Source organism: Marmota monax, unplaced genomic scaffold, assembly GCF_021218885.2.
Source record: "Marmota monax isolate L192 unplaced genomic scaffold, Marmota_monax_Labrador192_F-V1.1 WCK01_AAM20220418_F8-fsc00121, whole genome shotgun sequence".
Classification (NCBI taxonomy): Eukaryota; Metazoa; Chordata; class Mammalia; order Rodentia; family Sciuridae; genus Marmota; species Marmota monax.
The window spans coordinates 1,103,710-1,124,961 of NW_026693351.1; the positions used below are offsets into that span (position 1 = coordinate 1,103,710).

General features: G+C 52.7%; 1 protein-coding gene across 2 annotated transcripts in view; it reads right to left on the reverse strand.

The window, feature by feature from the left end:
- Positions 1-21,252, reverse strand: part of Gli2 (GLI family zinc finger 2) — a 231,100-nt gene that overhangs the window by 153,973 nt on the left and 55,875 nt on the right. For both annotated transcript variants that reach the window (XM_058583261.1, XM_046456889.2), the window contains exon 2: positions 17,966-18,137. In XM_058583261.1, coding sequence (XP_058439244.1) covers positions 17,966-18,107 — 142 coding nt within the window. In that variant the 5' untranslated portion in view covers positions 18,108-18,137. The remainder of the gene's footprint in view (positions 1-17,965; positions 18,138-21,252) is intronic.

Consider the following 21,252-nt stretch of genomic DNA (forward strand, 5'->3'; position numbering starts at 1 on the left):
TATATATATATATATATATATATATATATACTCAACATGCAAGAGAGACAATGCTGTTTGAAAGAATAGAATGTAAGAAAACCTTTGCTGTGCTTCAAGGTCCTCATTGCAACTAACATTTAAAAAACAACCACCTGTCGAGTTTTGGTGTAGTACCAAAAAAGAATATCCCGATTTGCTGAAAAGCCTTTGAAAATATCGCTTTTTTTCGAATTCTCTCTCTCTGTGAGGTTGGATCTCCTACACACACTTCAACACAAACAACCTAATGCAACAGATCAAACTCAAGAAGTAGAAATAAAAACCCAGTGTCTTCCATTAAGTCAGAAAGTAAAGAAATTTGCAAAGTGTGATCCCATTCTTTCTAAATTTTTTTCTTATTTTGGAAAATAGTTATTTTCTTAAAAATTTTAGGCCGGGGTCATTGTTATTTTCAAATGAATTGAAAGAGAAGTCTTGACCATTTTCTCATTTAAAATTTCAAATGAAAGGAAAGACAGTGGAGTGAATGGGACAGAACTTTCCTGTTCATACATGAACACACGACCAGGGAAACTCCACATCATGCCCAACCACAAGAATGGCAAGTTACACTCCTGTACGGATGACATGTCAAAATACATTCCACTGTCATTTATAACTAAAAAGAATGAATTTTTAAAATTGCAAATAAAATAAAATAAAATTTCAAACGAGTTACATATCAAAAAATAGAATTCATGTAAGATTATCAGAGTCTTTTTAGTGATCTTTAAGCACATAGGGATCCAGGGACCAAAACTCTTGGAAACCCATGGTTCCCAAACGTTCTGGGGCACCAGGTGGCCCCATGGCCCAGAACATCATCCCTGACCTGCAGGGTGAGGGCTGGAGGTGCTCTTTCCACTCCCAATGGCCCCAGGAGAGGACACAGCAGCCACCTCCTGCACATCCATCCATCAGTCATGGCGCTGGAAGCCCAGGGAGGCAGATATGAGCTCTAACTACCCTGTGGGTTCTAGCTGGTCACTGCTCTCCCAAACTAACCATTAGGAACTTTGGTCCAACACCAGCTGCTGAGTCCTCAGTCTCTCCGAATCTTCACCATGGTACAATGGGGAGGGTCTGGCTCTCTTGACCACCCTGCCCCTTTCCATTCTGGGTGGTCTTACTCTGCTGGTTACATTGTTAGGGACATGGGGATGGTGTTTAGGGAGCCCTCCCAGGGGCAGAAAGCAGAGGAGGGGCTGGGGTGTGGCTCGTGCAGGAGGCAGGCAGAGGAGGGCACTCAAGGAGAACTAGGAAGCCAAAGAGGTGTAAGAGGGCCACATGGGAAGGACTAGATGAGGCTGGAGGAAGTGGTGGGGGCCACAGGTGCCTATAGAACTCAGGTCCACACCCAGCATGGTGGAACAATCCCAGAGACTTGGGAGGTTGAGGCTGGAGGATTGTGAGTTCAAAGCCAGCCTCAGCAACTTAGCAAGACCCTGTGTCAAAACAAAAATTAAAAAGGGCTGGGGATGCAGCTCAATGGTTAATGAAACCCAGGTGCTACTGGATTCAATTTCTGGCACCAAATAAAAAAAGAATTTAGCCTCAACCCTTTGGTACCTGGGAGCTACAGCAGATGGTTGAATCAGATACAGAGCAGCACAGTCCTTCCCATGATGGGAAGGAAGGAGGAAGGGGGCTGGTGGGATGGGCAATGTCAACCAGAAGGCAGAAAGTCAGTTTTTGTTTGTTTTGGTATCAGGGATTGGCCCCAAGGTGTTTAACCACTGAGCCACATCCCCATCCTTTTTATATTTTATTTAGAGACAGGGTCTAACTGAGTTGCTCAGGGCCTCAATAAGTTGCTGAGGCTGGCCCTAAACTCAAGATCCTCCTGAGCCACTGAGATCATAGGCCACCAGCACCAGCACCTGGCATCCCCAGTCCTTTCTATTTTTATATTTTGAGATAAGACCTCACTAAGTTGCTTAGGGTCTTAGTAAGTTGCTGAGCCTGGCCTTGAACTTACAATCTTCCTGCCTCAGCCTCCCAAGTGCCCAGGATGACAGGCATACACCATCACACCTACCTGGCCAGCAAGCCAGATTAAACTCTCGTTCCTATCCCCAACTTTTGGACGGGGTCGACCAGCGGCCGGCGGGTGATTTGCAGCTCCTGCTCCAAACAGATTGCAGCACCATAAAAGGGTGAGGTGCTTTCTCTCCCAGGCCTCACAGTGCCCTTTTATGAGTAAACATTTCTCGATAAAGACTTACTGTCTGCAGAGACCCCTTTACACCCCAAAGGTAAGGGTTTAAGTGGCCTGAAAACTGCCGTTACTTATCTTTACAACAGCCGGCAAGCGCCTGCTCAATGGCAGAGGTGTTCATTTCTCTGTATATATTTTCAGTGACTGGTTATAAATCAGGCTCATCCCCAGGGCTCGGGGTCTGGGGTCTCTTCCATTCTAAAAAGCCCAGCTGGGAGAACCGTTACAGTCCCTGTGTCCGGGGCTCCTCCAGCACAACAGTTCTCACAAAGACCAGGCGCAGACCCCTTGTCCCCAAGGATGCACCAAGCGGATCTTCAGGACCCTCAGGCCCATTTGTGCTCTGTGGCTAAGCAACAGGCCCCTGTCCTCCCGTCCTCTGTCCTGCCAAACCCTGCTCTCAATGCACAAGCTGATCAGCTCTTTCCAACACCCAGAGGGCTTGCCTCTTTGCAGAAGACACCCATTGTACCACATCCACCCGTTCCTATCTTCAATGATAGGAATAGTCGTGTGGGACACAGAACAGGATTCCCAGACTTCTAGAAATCAGTGCCTATAAGCACTTGCCACTTGGATCTCTGTGTAGCAGATTCCCTTGATTCCCATTCAAACTCAAAGCCCAGTGTCCTCACCCTTCAGTGCACAGACACCCATTTCCGGTCACCAGCACCCGTGGGGTTCATTGTTAACACTTGTCTCCAAAACCCACTTAGCCAAGCCACGCCAGGGGCCTCAGGTGCTGGAGCAGCCCTTCATGGGTACTGTGGGCACTGGGTGTTCAGACCCAGTTCCCTTGCTCCTGGGGAGGGGTAACTCCCACAGGGTGAGGCTCTGCTGGTACCTAGCTTGTGAAGGTCCCTGTACCTCCCGCCTCTGCTTCCCTCCCCTCTGCCCTCCCTATGCCTCCAGAGAAACCACGGGCCTCGGAATCTTCATCTAAGGGCACCTGCTCCCGAGAACTTGAACTCAGGAGTTTCTGTGCATCCTACAAAGTGCATCCTACAAAGTGCATCTTCCTACTGTGTGCTGCCAAGATTTGCACCACAGGGCAAAGAAAGGCACCCTTGAGCTTCCTGGCTGGCTGACTGTGACAGACAAGATTGAACAGAGACATGCAGGGAAAATGGTGGAGGGATTTCTGCCACTCAGGAAGAAACTTATAACCAGCAAAGAGCCCGCTTCACTCTAAAGAAGACCTGACATCGGAATTTACAGGAGTGTTGGAAAATATTTCCACCCCCCCACACCTGGGGGGGTGACACCTTTTAGATCTTTCTAAAGGTTAAAACTAAAAGCAAACCAGGGACTTTAAAAAATAATAATAATGAGCATCTCCACCACTCCCCCAAGTGATGGCACAGTCTGGGACTTCCTCAGAAAGGACTGGAGTCTTCTCGGGACAACCAGGGCCCAAGGCTGTCACCAGCCTGGTCACAATCACACTGGGACCCAAGACTGCACACAAGAAAGGCAAGAGGTGGTGGAGAAGCTGCCGGGGACAGGCCAGCTAGAGGGGACGCTGGGAGGGAGGGCCCTTGTCAGGAGGACGGTCCCACAGACCCATGGGGTGGCGCCCATCCGCCCCAGCAGCCACTCCACTCAGCGGGCAGGTCCTCGCACAGGCAGGGCCTGGAGTCACATCAGACCCCCGGGGTGGCTCTTCCCTGCCAAGATTGGCTGCTCCCGTTGTTCCTGGGACGATGGTGCCGGGGGACATGTGGCAGCCATGTTCGTGAACTGTGAGTCCATGTGGTACCCACCCCACCCCCACCTCTCTGGGAAGAACTTTCAAAGGCCGTTCTTGTCCCTCTCCGGGTCCCAAAGCCACAGAGCTCTTAGCATCGTATCTTGGGGGAAATTCTGACTCTGCTTTTTTTTTTTTTTTTTTTGCTTTGGTTTGTGTTTCCAATTCCCAGAACCTTCTGATCCCTCCTTGGGGAGATGCACAGAAAAAATCCCCGACCACCCACAGCCCTGCCAGGACGCCTGCTCGGTGTTACTGAGCCTCAAGGGCCCAGCGCCGTCCATTCCAGGACCGGCTGCGAGTCCCCCAGGCCCCTCTCACAGCCATCCACCGGGGACCTCACAGTGACCTCAGGGGACAAGAGGACCCGCACCTCCCTCTCCAGCTCAGCAGTCTTCCCCTCCCCAACAAAGGCTCCAGGGCATGGCCAGGTGTCCCCCGCCTGTGGCACAGCCTGGTGACACAGGGAAAGAACCCAGGACGCTCACCTGCACCCGGCATGTGAACTATGGAGGGCGAGACGCACACCTGAGGGAGACCTGGGTCAAACAGAGGTGCAGAGACCTGAACAGTGTGGCCCTGGAGGGAAAAGTCCCATGAGCAGAGGGCAGGGCCTGCAAGGATGGGGACAAGGGAAAGGGGCGTCCCAGAAGCTAAGGGACTAGGAAGGGTGGCTCCCCCAGACAGACACCATGGGCTCCATGGGGTGGGGAGACGGCTGAAAATGCGCCCAGAGACAGCTGAGCCTCCCGGGTGGCACTGTGGTCTGTCCTCCCATGGCCCCCGTGAGGATGGCCCTGTGTCTAGGACTCGCCTCTGGTGTGGCCCTTGGAGGGAGGTCATTGTCACTCCTGTGTGAAACTCAAGGACCCAAAGGAACTGGCCCAGCTCCCGCAGTGGGTAGAGGACACAAGGCACCTGCCCCCAGAGGGGTCCCCTCCAGCCGCTTCTACTGAATTCTGACTCCCTAGGGCGGCACAGGGACCCGGTGGTGGCCCGTGAGTGTGACACTGGTGTGCCACACAGATGAGAGCCAGCCTGAGCCTACAGCTGTCTCTGGGGTGAGCTCTGTCCTTTCCCTAGCTGAGGAAGCGGTTTTCCATGTGCTTACCCAGCACATCTGAGAGAAGCCGTGGTTTCGACAACCCTGGGAAATGCTTCCCGCCACGGTGGAGGCTGGGCCTCCAAGCCGAGGCCTCTCCCTGCCGAACAAAGGCCACTCCCCTTCTCAGGGACCCTCTTTAGTCACGCCAGCCCTGGAACCTTCTCTCATTTCTTCTCCGAGTTTCAAATCTGACTCTTCTCAGGGGGCACTTTGTGTGTCCTCATGGGGAGCAATAAGGGCCAGCAGGGAAGACGGACAGGCTGGGTCAATCCAGGGCCTGGAGAGGACACTGACCTGGTCCTCAGGCCAAATCAAACTCCTGCCTTCCTAGGTATGGGGTCAGGAACTCCAGGCAACTCAGAGTCTGGGTGGGTTTCTGTCACCTGCCACCAAGTGTCCTGACCCACGTGCCAACTCCTGCCAGGCCAAGGCACTGCCATCTTCCTGGGTCCTCATGCACCCCAAGGGTCCCTGGCAGGGTACCCCACAGACAAGTGCCTGTCCATCTCCAGGGCTGGGATAGGGAAGAGTGGCCCTGGAGGGCACCGTGCTCCTCTCCAAGGACGAGGTGAGGCAGTGCAGCGAGGGAGGGAGACTTCACTGGGAGTTCCCACAGGACAAGGAGGGGCACACCGAGCAGCCAGAGCCCCCCCTCCCCATGCTGACCCCGGCCAATGCTGCCACTTCCAGAGACCTTCCCAGGTCTGCCAGGTGCTGACAGGCAGCTGTCCCCCTTGTCACCAGATCCCATCAGTGTTCACTGTGTGGCCTTGGAAAGACCACTGCCCTCTCTGGGCCTCTGCAGACCAGATATCCCAGAAGCCTCCCCTGGTCAGAAACTCAAAAGAGTCTCACCTGTCCCTGCTCCACGGAGTCCTCCCCAGCTATGGCCAGCAAGGTGGCCAAGGCCAGCGCTGAGCCCAGGCCCATCCTGACCCAGCATCACCCCGCCCCTGGGGCTCATCGACCCTCAGTCCCTCCCTGGCCTGCTGCTGCTCAGGTCCCCGCCATCAATTATCCCAAGTCCGAGGGAGGACAGCGTTGGTGATAAAGGCCCGGCGTGAGCAGGGGCCCGCAGCTCTTTCTACAGTGATTTACTCAGCGCCCCTCCAAACTCCGACGCTGAGTGTAATTATTTACTTTGTCATTAAACACACTCCTTCCACTCCAGTTATTTTTAGAGTTCCTGGAGCCTATAGAATTGGCTGGGGAGGCTGCTCATGGGCCAAGAGGGAGGCCGGGGCCTCCCTGGGGCAGCGATGCTCATGTGGCCTGATGCTCCTGCAGATGGGGGTCCCAGGAAGGGCTGCGGATCCAAAATAAGGCCAGGCCCAGGCACACAGCAGTGCGCACGGCTGCCCTCCCTCCTGTCAGTGCCTTCCTCTCTTCCCTCCTTCCACCAGTTCTTCCTTTACCCCCCCACTTCCTTTTGAAAACTGAGCTATAATTCACATACCATGAAATTTACCATCGTGAAGTCTACAACTCAGTGGGTTTTAGCACATTCAGAGCGTGCAACCGCCAACTGGGATCTAATTACCAAATATTTTCATCCCCCCCCCAAAAAGGAGCCCCATGCCCATAGTAGTCATTCCCCATTCCCTTCTCCCCCCAGGAACTTAAAAAGAAATGATAACCTACTTTCTTCCTCTATGGATTTGTCTCCTCTAGACAGTCCATATACATGGAACAGAGCAGTATCACTTGTCTTTTTGTTCTGGCTTCTTTCACTTAACACGGTTGAAAACAACCGTGTATAGCATTTACCAGTACTGCATCCTTTTTTATGGCCAAGTAGTATTTCATTGTATGGGTATACCACATTTTGTGTATCCATTCATTACCAGCTAGATATTGGGGTTATTTCTGGGTTGTTTTCTTTCTTTTCCTTTTTTTTTTTTTTGCTATTATGAATAATATTGCTTTGAAGATTTGTATAAACCAGAAATGACTGGTGCACACCTGTAATCCCAGTCACTGGGGATATTGAGGCAGGAGGATTTCAAGTTCAAAGCCAGTCTGGGCAACTTTGTGAGAGCCTGTCTCGAAATAAAAATCAAAAAGGGCTGAGACATGAGGTGGGAGGGAAAGGGAGAGAGAAGGGAAATTGCATGGAAATGGAAGGAGACCCTCATTATTATACAAAATTACATATAAGAGGTTGTGAGGGGGAAGGGAAAAAAATCAAGGGAGAGAAATGAATTACAGTAGAGGGGGTAGAGAGAGAAGATGGGAGGGGAGGGGAGGGAGGGGGGATAGTAGAGGATAGGAAAGGCAGCAGAATACAACAGTTACTAATATGGCATTATGTAAAAATGTGGATGTGTAACCGATGTGATTCTGCCATCTGTATTTGGGGTAAAAATGGGAGTTCATAACCAACTTGAATCTAATGTATGAAATATGATATGTCAAGAGCTTTGTAATGTTTTGAACAACCAATAAAACAAGGGGGGGGGGCTGGGATGGAAGCGCCTCTGGATTCAATCCCCAGGAACACTAAAAACAATGTTTTTAATCATGTACCAGTGTTGGTATGACCACATGTTCTCATTTGTCCTGGAGCAGACTGTGCATGCTCCCTTCCATGGTCAGCCCAGAGACGGGGAGGATGGGAGTCTGAAGGTGGGTGCGGTCGTGACCTGTGGTCAGCTGGAAAGTTCTGCAGTGCTCTGGACACTAAGGATACAACCAGGACTTGCTGGAGGCCCCCTCTGCGGGCTGAGGTGACCTCATCACTCCTTTGCACAAGGCCAGGGACCCCCACTTGGACCTGGCTGTGAACTCACACCTGCCTGTCCCCTCAGCGAAGGCAACTGCTGCCTTCTCTGTCACCAGCAGGGCATAGAAAGATGTGACCACTGTGGAGCCCTCCCAGTCTGAGCCCCAGAAACAGGACACAGTTCTGGGTTGTCATGACCCCCAGCCACTCACGGAGTCTGCAAAGTGCCTCTCTGGCCATCATCACTTCCCTCCCTGACCCTCACCCCCTGGGCTAGCTCCGCTGTCCTAGGTTCTTCAGTGTCCAGAGGGCTGCTAGGTCCAGTGTCAGGGTGAGTAGTCGGAGGAGAGGGAGGGACCCTGGGCTGATATCACAGGTGCCCGAAATGCCGCTCTCCCCTTGTGGGAAGGCTTCCCCAGACCATCCTCCGCGTCCAGCAAGGCAGGGACTGGGGAAGGTGTCCGCTGCCAAACCCTCACCTCCTCTCAAACACCACCGCTGGAAACAGGACACAGACCCAGATGGCCGGGGAGCCCTCCTCCTCTGTCCAGAGGCCTGGCTGCTCAGTGCCAGGGTTGCAGGCTGTCCAGTTGCCCAGAACATGCTCAAACAAAAGAGCCAAAGGCGGCTACTCAGGCCTGGGCCCCCTCCCTCCTGTCGGCCCAGCGGGAGAAGTGGGACAGGGGTCCAAGTAAGCCATGCACAACAGGGTCCAGCTGAGCTGCCAGTACTCACGTCTGGCCAGAGCAGCTGGAGAACATATTCCAGGAGAGGCCACCAGACACAGCCTGAGACGTGAGCTCGTGCCAGGACCTGGGAGCAAAAGGAGCCCCTTGCCAAGAGCTGACAGAAGCAATGCTCTCTGCCAGCAGTTCCCACTCAACACCACTGCTGGCTACCCGGTACCACCCTCAGGCCCCAGGACCTTTGCCCATGCTGTTCCTCAGGCCGGAAGGCCACTCCCTCCTGTACAGCGTGGGAAAAGTGCGACTCACTGTGAAGACTCAGTTTCCTCATTCACTCTCTCAAACACTGATGGGAAACATACGTGCCACTGACAGGAGCGAGTCCTTGAATTAGCCATCACAGGGATAGCACAAACAGCAACACCAACAGCAGCCGCTGCCCTTTATGGAACGCCTACTGTATACCAAGTGCTCCCTAAGCACTACACACTCATTTGTAATCAGCCTAGCCTCCAAAGCTAAGGTTTTGCCTGTGATGAAGAAGGACCTTGGGGTTCTGGTCAGGAAAGGATGCCCGAGGGGCAGGGAGTGAGTTCAAACCTGGTCTGCCCAAGCCTACTCCTGGGGCCCCAGACCGTGAAGGCCGCCCTGGTGCTGGCTGCTCTGAGGGTCTCCGGTTGGGCCTCCCCTGAGCACCACTCATGCTTGGTAAACTGCTTTGGTGGCCCTTTCCCCAGACACAGATCTGATCATGCGGTGGCTTCTTGCAGGACTCAGAGCATGTTGTCACCAAGGCCTGGCTTAGGCTCCATCCTTCCTGCCCTTTTGCTGGACCACATAGCAGGCAATGCCCACATCGGGTGGGGTGTCTGATCTCTCCGTGGGGCGATATCAGGCTCTAGGGGACAGAGACCGCGGCTCTGCTGCTGGGGAACCTCGCACCCCACACCTCCTGCTCCCTCTGCAGTGGGACCTGAGCTTTAGATCGACTTTTTCTGCCTTAGACAAGGCTCTGAGGAGCCGCTACCCCAGCCTGCAAGGTCCGGCCACCAGGCACCTTCTTGGGACACCCAGAAACATCGGATCTCACCCCCGGGCCATTAGGAGGCTTGTCCTTCGGGCCCCACACCCCACCCTGGAGTCACCTGGGCTGCCTGGCCATCCTCAACCCCTCAAGCTCCCAAGGGGCTGCGATGCTGAACCCTTTCTAAGAACCACCCACCACCCTTTGCCTCTTTCCACCTGGAGAAACCCTGGACATCCCTGAGGCCCAGCTCGGACTCTGCCTCCCCGTACAGTCCCCTGGGCGGGATTCAACACCACCTCCTGGGTATCACCTCCAATGAGAAATCCCTAGAGGGCAGAGGCAGGGTCCCCAGCATCACCACGTCTCCGGCCCACAATCCAGAACCACCCACGAGATGAACAGAGAACCCAGAAGCGCCCAGGCCACTTCAGACATTCATGGTCACCCCAAACACCAGGCTTGACTTCATTATCCTCAAAATGCTCCCAAGATCAGAGGCGGTGAGACCTGGCCACAAACATAAAATAAATTATCTGCCCTCCCCCAGCTCCCCCACCAATGATAAATGGTTCTATTAGCAATCCAGATTGTTAAACCCCGATATAACAGGACGCAGGGAACTGGGGCCCATCCATTCTCCCTCCAGCACAAACTGAGTTGTAAATAGGTTATTTTGTGTGTAAATAACACATTAAAACACAGCATTAGCTGTGTCTTTTGATAGGGCGGAAATTGTTCCAAATAAATAATTCCGGACAGGAATGTAAAATAAGCCAGATTTAATAGTGCGTGCCTGGCGCAGCCGTGTTAAACATGACTAAAATGATAAACCCCAGAATATACTAATAGTAAACTATGTACTGACATCAAAGTAATGAGGCCGTATTTTTACCAAGCTTTAGAAATGCTGAAATTAGTTTTGACAGAACCAAACGTCAGAAAAATGTTTCCAACATAAACACCGTCAATTTGGGAAGCTGAGGTTTGGGCTGGGAGGGAGGGGGCTGGGCTGGGTGAGGGACAGCTGTGTGTCCCAATTGATGGGACGTCCCTAGGGAATGGGTTGTCAGTCATAATGATGTCACCTCGGGTGATCCTTTGTGCTTTCTATCTCTGGACCTCAGTTTTCACATCTGTGAAATGAACGGATTCAAAGAATTGACCCTTGAAGCTTCTTCCTGTTCTGTAACTTGCAGAGACCTCAAAGCTCTCCCCAGCTCTTCATTCGTTTAACATCCATGATGAACCTCACGAAACCACAGAGTGTTGGCCAAGGTCAAGGCCAAGGACCCAAGAGCAAACAGGAGCAGGAGGAGCCCCCAGCCTGCCCTCCAAGGCTTCTATCCAGCAGGGCAGAGGTGACCAGCCGGAAAACAGAGATTTGGGTGTGACATGAAGGAGCCAGAGACCTTCGCAGAACACAGATACTGGGCTGGGCCAGAGGCAGGGACCAGGCCTGCTATGCTGGAGCTAAGTGGGGCAGGTGGTCTGACGTCAGATGTCCACGGCTTTAAGCAGCATTTAGAGCACGTCAGTCAGTGTGAGGTCAGGGTGGGCAAGGGAATGCTCAGGTGGATGTCCTTACCACTTATCTACCCAGGCACTCTGCTAGCCACCCGACAAACCTTGTCCTGGTAACTTCACAGTAGCCGGAAATCATTACCATTATCACTGCCCCTCCCCACCCCACTCTTCTGCCATGTCACTTTACATAGTTTCAGTGACCTGTGGTCAACCATGGTCCAAAAATATTCCATGGAAAATTCAGGCTGGGGCTGTAGCTCAGTGGTACCGCACTTGCCTAGCATGTGTGAGGCACTGGGTTCAATCCTCAGCACAACATAAAACTAAACAAATAAAATGAAAGTATTCTATCCATCTACAATGACAAAAAAAATTTTTTAAATATTAAATGGAAAATTCCAAATATAAATAATTCATAAATTTTAAATGGCATGAAGTTTTGTGTAGCATAATAAAATCTTGAGGGGTCTTGCTTCATCCTACCCAGGATGTAAATCATCACTGTCCTGAGTATCCATGCTGTATATACTACCCACCTGTTAGTCACTTAGCAACCATCAGATCAACCGCTGCAATATCGCAGTGCTTGTGCTTAAGTAATCCTTATTTTTACTTAATAATGACCCCAAAACACAAGACTAGCGATCCTGGCAATTCAATTGTGCCAAAGAGAAGCCATAAAGTGCTTCCTTTGAGTAAAAAAGTAAACATATAAGACATTTTGAGACAGAAAAACCGCATTCACATAACTTTTATTACAGTCTGCTGTTATAATTCTTCTGTTTTATTATTGCTGTTGTTAATCCCTTATTGTACCTCATCTACCAGCTAAACTTTATCATAGGTATGTACTTATAGGATAAAACCTAGTATATATAGGGTCTGGACCATCCTAACTAACCTCAAGCCCAGAGACTGGAACCCAACAGAAATATGCCTGGCGCCCCACTGCACCCCACCTCCTGGGTGAGCCAGGCTCTCAGGGGGAACTGAGATCCACTCTCTGGACAAAGTCTGATGGGAAAGAGGCCACTCTGTGCTGCTGGGCCACAAAACAAGCTTAAAAGCAGTGTCAAGAGCAATCCTGAAAATCACTTCAATAAGAATAATTGCCCATTTAGTCACACCTGAGTGCATCCGGGGGCCGAGGCAAAGGTATATGGTCCCAGCAGAGAAGGGAAGCTGCCCTTCTCAGCAAGATCCCTGATGTCCAGGGGCCCTGGGGCGGGTTGGGGGTGGAAGCACAGGAGACCAAAGAGCAGGGCCAGCCCCAACTGCCCCTCATTCCCAGGGGACCTCAGGCCATCAGGGGCAGCTGACCAAGCCAGCCCACGGGGCACACATATAGCATGACAGCATCAATTCACTCGGCAATCATTTATGGGCTTTCTGTGGCTTGGGGTGTAGGAGGGAGAGGACAGAGGTGAGTGAACAAGGCCCTGCCCACATGGGCATCCCAGGGGGCACAGAACCAGATAAGGGGGAAACCACCAGGACTCTGAGGTGTGTATCCACGAAAGGGCATCAGACAGATCCCTAGCAAGGCAGGGTGGGTGGCAGAGGGCCTGTAGCCCTGGGCAAACGAGTGAATAGTCACTCAACTATTCACCCTGGGATTGCACGCTTCACACCGACACAGGTGCCTTGCTCCAAAACCAACAGTACCTCAAAGGAGCTTTCCAGAAAGCCAACGGGGCCAGTGAACAGGTAATGGTGACCAGTATGAGCAGTCAGCAGGCTGTGTAGACCTCCCCGATCACCAAAGCACTGTGGCGAGGGTCAGCAATGCCAGACCCTGATCCCAGCCTGCCAGGGAGTTATCCCACCCAGGTGAAGACCCAGGCCCTCAGCACCATTATCACTGCCCCATACCCACTGACCTATAAAACCTGCTAACCATATCCACACCAGGCCCCGCCCTGGGGCAGCCTGGGGGCTGGCATTTCTTACAGTGGTCTCATGAGGTTCCCGGGCTTAGCTGACTTCAGTAACCCTTGGGCTGACCCCACCCTGTGTATCAGGTAGAAGGCCACATCAAGAGGCCAGGGTACCACGCAGGTCAGCGCAGCCATGCACATACGAGCCCCAGTCTGACTGCCAGCCTGGGCTCCTGTTGCTGGTATCAAGAGTAACATCTGGCCTCAGTGAGTCAGTGGGCAAGGATGGCCAGGTCTGGGGTGAGGCCCAAGAATTAGCATTCCCAGGGCCTGGGGATAGAGCGAGTCCCCAGGTTCCATCCCCAGCACCAACTCCCAGGAGACGTTGGGGAAGAGCATGTGGGGAGGAGGCCAGGCCTGGCACGGAGGAGATGCTCCGGATCCAAGTTGGGTGTTGGCCCTGCAGCGCTTCCCAGGGTTCCCAAAGCCTGTCTGGCTGCTGGATTTCAGACATCAGCAAAACCCTTGAGATCAAGACCTGGCTCTGAGTTTCACGGTTCTAGCCTTTGCAATCGTCCCTGACTCTGATGGTGGCTGGGTCCACTGAGGCCCACAGAGAGGTCCAGCGATAGTTTTGGAAAGCAAACCCATGGTGGAAGAGGAAAATCCAACAACATTTGGACGGTCTCAGTGTAGAGCAACAAGAAACATCTGAATCAAATTGCCTTTAAAATTACACTATTTTAAAAATTAAAGGGAGAGGGGAGGGACTCCCGGCCAAAATGTGTTTTTAAAGATTTACGGCTTTCAAAGTGTGAGTCCAACAGCTTGAAGGAGCTGGGAAAAAGCCACCCTGCCTGGCTCCTGTCAGCGGCTGCCCCTTTTCCCAGTCTGGGGACCGTGGTGCTCTTTCCTGGGGCCTCCCTGTCCTGCTCTGCAGAGACACTTCCAATGCACGCTTTGGCTCAGGGAGGTGGAGACTGATGGACACCCCCAGCCTCCAGCAGGCCCAGCTTCAGAGACTCCTAAGGGAGGTCAAGCAGCAGAGGCCAGGTAAGACAGGGGACTTGGCAGATATGCCATGGTCCCCCACCCCAGGGAACTGGCTATCTGGAAGAGAGTAGGTGTTGCCAGGCTCTGGGACAAATGAGGGCCCTACTGTCACGGGGAGAGGGTGCAATGACCCATGGAGACTTTTCCAAGGCTGGCACTTACCCCACAGTATAGAGTTGGGTCGAGTCCAAATGAAGGCCCCAGTTACTCCCCAAAACTAAAGTAATCATCTAAAAGCAAATACATGGGACTGGGGCTGTAGCTCAGTGGTAGAGCACTTGTCTATGATGCCTGAGGCCTTGAGTTCAATCCCCATGTGCCACGAAAAAATTAACTTTTAAAATTAACATGCAGTCAGCTCCCTGTATCTGGGGATACCACATCAGCAGATTCAACCCATCACATGTCGGAGACCTTCAGCGAGTGAGGAGGGAGAATGCATCTGTACTAAACATGTAGGGTTTTTTCCCTTGCCATTATTCCCTAAACAATATACTATAAACAACTATTTACATAGCATTTACATGTATTCGGTATTATCAGTGATCTAGAGATGATTTTAAAGTTCGCAGGAAGATTGTGTAGGTCATGTACAAATACTAAGCCATTGGACATAGGGCCCTGAGCATCCTTAGACTGTGGTATCCTGGGGTCCTGGAATCCGTCCCCCACGGTCAATGAGGGATGACTACACTTGAAGGAGACTCCCCTCATGTAAGAGGCAGGAGGGCCACACCCAGACTCAGCTCTCCCTCGAGGCAGTTGTTGTCCTTGGGCAAGTCCCAGGCGTCTTGTCTATAACACAGGAAAGGCTGTGCCCACCGTGAATCACTCCAACACCCAGAGCACCCGCCTGGGTTCCCAGCGTTGCCTGAGGGGCCTGCTGCCTCCTCACTCAGGCCCTTCCTGTTCTTTCTCACTCCTAACGGGGCCTGTCATCAGCTGCATCCCACTTCGGCCACTTGTAGAATACAGGCCCGACCCCTCTAGAGCCTTCATGAGGTCTTGATAAGCACTTTCAACAGATACCTAACAGCCAGGCATGGTGGTGCACGCCTCTAATCCCACCAACTGGGAGGCTGAGGCAGGAGGATCGCAAGTCGGAGGCCAGCCTCAGCAATTTAGTGAGAACCTCTCTCAATATCAAAAATAAAAAGGGCTGGGGATGTGGCTCAGTGGTCTACTGCCTCTGGGTTCAATTCCCAGCACCACCAATAAATAAATAAATAAAACAAAACAAAAAGGATATCAAATATTCCATTCCAGATGTTCCACAGTTGGATCAACCAGTCCCCGATCACCGAATAGTTAGGTTAGTTCCAATATTTCAGATGTGGGCCACGTGGAAATGAACTCTTTCTGCCTGAAGGTAGGTTCCCTGCTAGAACCAACCAAAGGCATCTGACTCTGGGGGAGTAGTGGAAGCATCTGGAAGTGGTGCCGTGTGGGGCGGGGGAGATCAGATAGCCACAGGGGCTGGGGCAAGAAGGGCTGCTCCCTACTGCTCTCCTTCCCAGCCCCACTCCCTGCCCATCCCTACACCCCAAGACAGCTCAGTGCCCCTCCTGTTGAACCCAGCACCAACCACTGAGATCAAGCTGATCACAGAGGCATCTCCTCACCAGGGCCACCCGCACCAGCTACCTGCTGCCACCTGGCCTCTGCAGCCGCCTCATCTGCAGGCAGAGCAGGCCCATGCTACAAGCTCCTTGGAGCTTTCTGGGAGTCCAGTGTGCCTAGCGCTCCTGGAGTCTGGCCCACAGCTCCTCTGCCACCATCCCGTGAGATTTAAGAAGATAGAGGTCCTTAAATTCTGTGGATGACACCTGTCAAATCCCCTCACGACATGGGTCAGGAGGGGCCTGGGCAGCACCCTCTGGATGCACCAATAGGCCTCCCTGTCCCTACCCTCAAGTGCAGTCACAAAAGCTACCAGCACAGGACACCACCCCTCAGTGACCACTTTGCTCCAAGCAGAAACAGCTGCTCTTCCCTGGCTCCAGGGCTTTTCCCAATAAACTGCTCAGGGAGAGGTGCAGGGATGAGGACACCCCGAGACTCTCCAGCACCACAGGCACCCGGCCCAAGACTGCTGCAAAGACACCCAGCTGCCTCCTGCTCCTGAGGGGGAGTCCACCCTGTGCGAAGCCTCACCAGCCACGCTACCCTGCGCCAGCCATCAATAGGACGTGCACTTCTGCGGTGGGCAGGGCAGGCGTCCCAGAGGGCAGAGTGGGGGCAGGGGCTTTCTCTGGGGTGGCTGGGCTCTGAATTTCCATCTCCCCCATTGAAATTCCCTGAAGCATTTGTTGTTACTGCCCCAAGAGTGACAGCCAGGTCTGGCGCTACAGGGGCTTTTCCCTAGATTGCATCCTAATTACTGTCTAATTGCTACCTAAGTCTGTTCGCGGCTGCTAGGACCCAGCAGTAAATCGCGTTGCATGCTATACCAAGGCAGGCCAGGTGGGTCCCTTGGGCAGGCCAGAGATATGCTGAGGCCCAGCTCTGAGGAGCTCATTCAGCCTCAGAGAACCAGACAGAGGGACGAGTTGAGGCATCGCCATAGACACTGACCCAGGCAAGGAAAGGAAGCATGGCCAGGACTCCGGCTCAGCCACACCCGGTCTCACTCTTCCCTTTCTCTGGCACCAGATGCCATGGAGGCTTCAACTCCTCCCATAGCATCTAAGAGCTCTGCCTCTATGCCGACAGGCAGGCTAGGAGAGTCCCTGTTCAGGGGGGACAGGAACCTCAGGACATCTCCAGGTCAGGATGCCAGATACCCACCTCCTACAGGGAGCCCCAAAGTTAACCTCAGATCTCCCTCCTCTGACCTGGACCCACATCCCCCAAATGACTCCAACTTGGAATCACAAGGAAAGTCAAAATAAATAGAGAAACAAAAACCTGGATGTCCTCAAATTCACTCTTAGGAAAAGAACTCGGGACTGGGGGTGTAGCTCAGTTGTAGAGCACTTGCCTAGCATGTGCATGGCCCCAAGTTCAATTCCCAGCACCTGCCAAACACACACACACACACACACACACACACACACACACACACACCCCTGGACAGTCTTTCCGTCTCCCTGAGCTCCAGCCGCAGCTATACTGGCTGCAGCCCACGGACCAGCGCGACCCAGCATCAGCTCAGCGCTTCAGAGAAAGGCACAATCTGAGCCCCGCCCCGACTCGCTGAGGGGGCGGAGCCTGCACTCCAGCCACACCCCCGCGATTGTGCCCGCCCCTCCCTGCGCTTTGAGCTGTTCTTGGGCGGTGAGAGCAACAGGGCATGACTAAATCCAAATGCACTTGAATAAAAAGGGAAAGAAAGGAAATCTCAGACTCTCCATTCCTCAGAGACAGAAATAGTTCTGTGGCCTCCAGATGGACGGCACAGTCACAAGGGGAGGTCTCGCCTTCCCGCCAAACTTTCCCAACGGGATGCTGGCACGGACCCGTGGAAACCAGAAAGCCTTTCTCTTTGGGGCAGTAAAATAAGAGACTGTGGTTCGTGTAGTCCCTTCTGTTATAATTAAGTTGGCCAGAAATTCACCTAAGATACTCAGTTCCAGACCTGACCCTCTAATTACAGCCAGAAGGCATCAGGAGACAATTACTTTCCAAAATAGTCCGCGGCAACAAGTTCTCTGGGCACCTCTCAAACGTGCCAGCTGAACGGATCCCAGGGTCGCCCAGAGCCACAGAGCCGGCTGCTCCCCCCCTTCCCCCTCCCCATGCTCAGGCTCCGCCCACCCACAAGAATCTGGGAAGTCCAGGTCCCCCAGGGTTTGAGGTGGCCAGAGCTCCAGGGAAACCTGCAGGCGACTGTCCTCGCAGTGCCTGGGAGCAGGGGCGCCCTCTCTGCCACCCTCCATAAACCCAGCATGCCTCCCTGATGACAGGGGCCACCACTCTCATTAAATCCTAAATGGCTAATGAAAAACACCCCCGCGGCTCGCCAAGTGTGCAAAACAGAAAGTACCTCCTTGGGCAGCGACGGCCGCCGCGGCCACCGCCAGAGGACAGGCCTTTTTACCCGGGTCGGGGAAACCGCTGCCCTCCAGGATCCCACTTTTGACGTCTTTCTTCTCGGCAGCCGTGGCTGGGGCCGACGACATGTCCATCTCAGCCGCTCATAGTCCCGGGTGGCGACCCTGGAGGAGACGACAAAGACGTTCACCAACACTGCACCCAAACCAGCCGGGAGCCGCCGACCCAGATTCGCGCTGCCACTGGCTTCTCCAGCAACCAACTTCCTCCTCACTCTCTTATAATTGGGAAGGAGGGTTTAATTAATTTTGAGAATTATTCATCCTGAGATTCATCTGGTCTTCGGAACAACCACATGGACAGCAGTCTAGCGTTTTCATTGTCTTTTATCCAGATTTTTTAAAAAATCTAAGCAACAAGTTCCCACTGATGTGAGTCAAAGAGAAAAAAAAAAAAAAAACTACCAGGAGAAATGAAATCAGAAACAATGAACTTCAACTTAGAATGGGAGGGGGTGGAATGAAAATAAATATAATTACAACAACTGAGAGGTCCTGGAAGAAAGGGCTTAGTCATCTCCCTGCACACAGAACCCATCCTTGATTTATTCACTTGTATACTTATTCATTCATTCACCTGTGCACTGCACAAAGTTTCACATTATATATTGACGCTCAGGCACTCCGTTAAGGTTTTTTCCCCTTGTTTTTTGTTTATTTTGTGGTACTGAGGACTGAACACTGAGCTTCCCACATACTAGGCAAGCACTCCACCACTGAGTGACATCCCCAGCCCTTTTTATTTTGAGACAGTGTCTTGCTAAATTGTCCAGGCTGGCCTCAAACTTGGGATCCTCCCTCCTCAGCCTCCTAAATAGCTGGGATCACAGGTATGCACCCCGATGTCCACATAGTCCGTAGATTCTCAAGTCCCTTTTATGATCAGTCGTCATGTCTGATACAGAAGACGTTACATGGCATTTCCAGTCTACTTAAGGAACAAGTAGGGGGTAGGAAAATGTAGGTTTGATTTCAGCTAGCTCGAGGTGGTGTTGAAAAACAAAGGAGAGCAGGTGAAGGGGGCAGAGAGCTGGGCAGTGAGGGGCAGAGAGGTGAGAGGGGGCCACGGAGGCCTGACAGAGCCACAAGCCAGATGAAAGGCGGTTTTGCGCAGAGGAGGAACTAGATACAAGTCACGGCATGAGGGGATCCTTCTGGGGTCAGATGGCACTACTCCAATAACCCAGAGAACTACGGTGGTGGTGGGGTCTAGGTAGTGGCAGAGAAGCTAGTGAAATGTGGGATCTTCTGAAGGCAGAGCCAAGAGCCGGCCACAGAACGGATGTGGCAGGGTGAGAAGAGGCAGAAACACACCGTGGGACGCAGGGCACAGGTCCCCAGCCGTGGGTAGATCCATAATGAGCACTTTTATAGGATGCTGTATCACAAGCAGACACGGCTAATACAATATTTATATCGAATACTACAGAACAGAGTTTGAGAGTGAAGAATTTTAAAAGGAGGGTGGTATCCCGGGTGATTCTTGTTTTCTGCTGAGCACTTGGATGAATGAACGATGGTGCCATTGACAAAGATGGAGGAGAGCCGGGAGGAACAGGTCACTGGGCAGAAATGGGGAGCTCAGTGGGTCAGGTGAAGTTTGAGGTGCCTACAGAGACCTGCAGAGCTGGCAGAGGGTGCAGACTGTGGGGAACACACGTCTGCAGCTCAGGGGGAAGCCAGAGGCTAGAGGAGGGGATATAGCAGCCACTGGACCCGAGAACCGAGGAAGGCGGTGAGGTGGAGAAGAAGTTCCATCAGGGAGATGCCCGCCAAGAGGAGTGAGCAGGGTTGGGGACAGGGGAGTGGAAGAAAAGTTAAAAAACCAACAGGGAAGTGGGGGGTCCTGGAAGCCACCCCGGGAAAGCGAAGCTCTGGAGAGGAAGAGTGAGGCGCTCCATCACTGGCCACTGAGACCTCCATTGTCACAAGGCAAGCCACCATGGCCTGGGCCGTTGGGGAAGAGAATAGATACAGGCACCTGGGTCAGGAAATTTGGCTTCCAAAGAGTCAGGGAGACAGGGCCACATTTTAGGGGGACTGGGGAGTCCAAAAGGTTCAAGGTTGCTGCATCTGGAAGGAGGGGTTGCTGCAGGGTCTGTGGGGCAGCAGACACCCCAGGCAGCCGTCAGTTCCACCCCCGCCACCTCCACGCTAAATCCACATGGGTAAGCCTCAGAATTTTATTTTTTAAATCCTCACAATATCCCCCACGTCCTTCCAAACAGAAAAGAGCGGGTACACAAGAACAAAGTGGGGCGCGTGAAGGACAGGCAGCAAACCCTGCAGTTCCTAGTCCTGTCTGCAAACCAGCTCATCCATGTCCCACGATCTTTCGAAACTCTCTGCCCAGAAAACCCAAGCAGATGGGGAGAGGAAAATTTCCTTGAGGATATTGGTGAGTTATGGGGTTCCCTCTGTCCTGTCTGCTCTTTCAGCACACTTTTTATACTCTGTTCCTTTACATTCCGGCTACGGGAATGACCTCCAGCAACGTGCCCTGGCCCAGGATCACCTTCCTTCTCCCCTCTCATCCTGCATCTCATAGGTTACAATCACCATGGCGGCATCCCCAGAGCATCTCCCAGAGATGCCTCACCTGATGGTTGTTCTATGTCCTTCCTTGCTGGGCAACATTCCTATCTCTCATCCCTCTCCAGGTCATCCCGACCCGGTAGCCAGGTTCCTTCCCCCAAATCAAGTCTCACCACATCCCTCCCCTGACCACAGCCCTGCAAGCCCGGGACCTACAGGTAGAGCATATCTGTGTCTACCTGCAAGGTGGGCGGGGCTAGCTTGCACACAAACCCTTAGCAAACCCCCCACCTTTTCTGTATTTGACCAACTCCTACTCTGACTTCAAGATGCCACTCATGTCACCTCTTCCAAGAAGCCCCCTGCCCCTCCCAGCCCATGCAACAGTCAGCTTATGTCCCAGTCCACACCCATATTATCTTCATTGCCACCTCCAGATATGTTACAGGTGACACAAAGTGACTGCCCAGGAATATCTGTCAAAGAATGCCACTAGCGGGGCTGGGGATGTGGCTCAAGCGGTAGCGCGCTCCCCTGGCATGCGTGCGGCCCGGGTTCGATCCTCAGCACCACATACAAACAAAGATGTTGTGTCCGCCGAAAACTAAAAAGTAAATATTACAAAAAAAACGAAAACACTAGCGGATCTTTGAGGCAGAAGAATCAATTTTCTCATGCAAGTGAT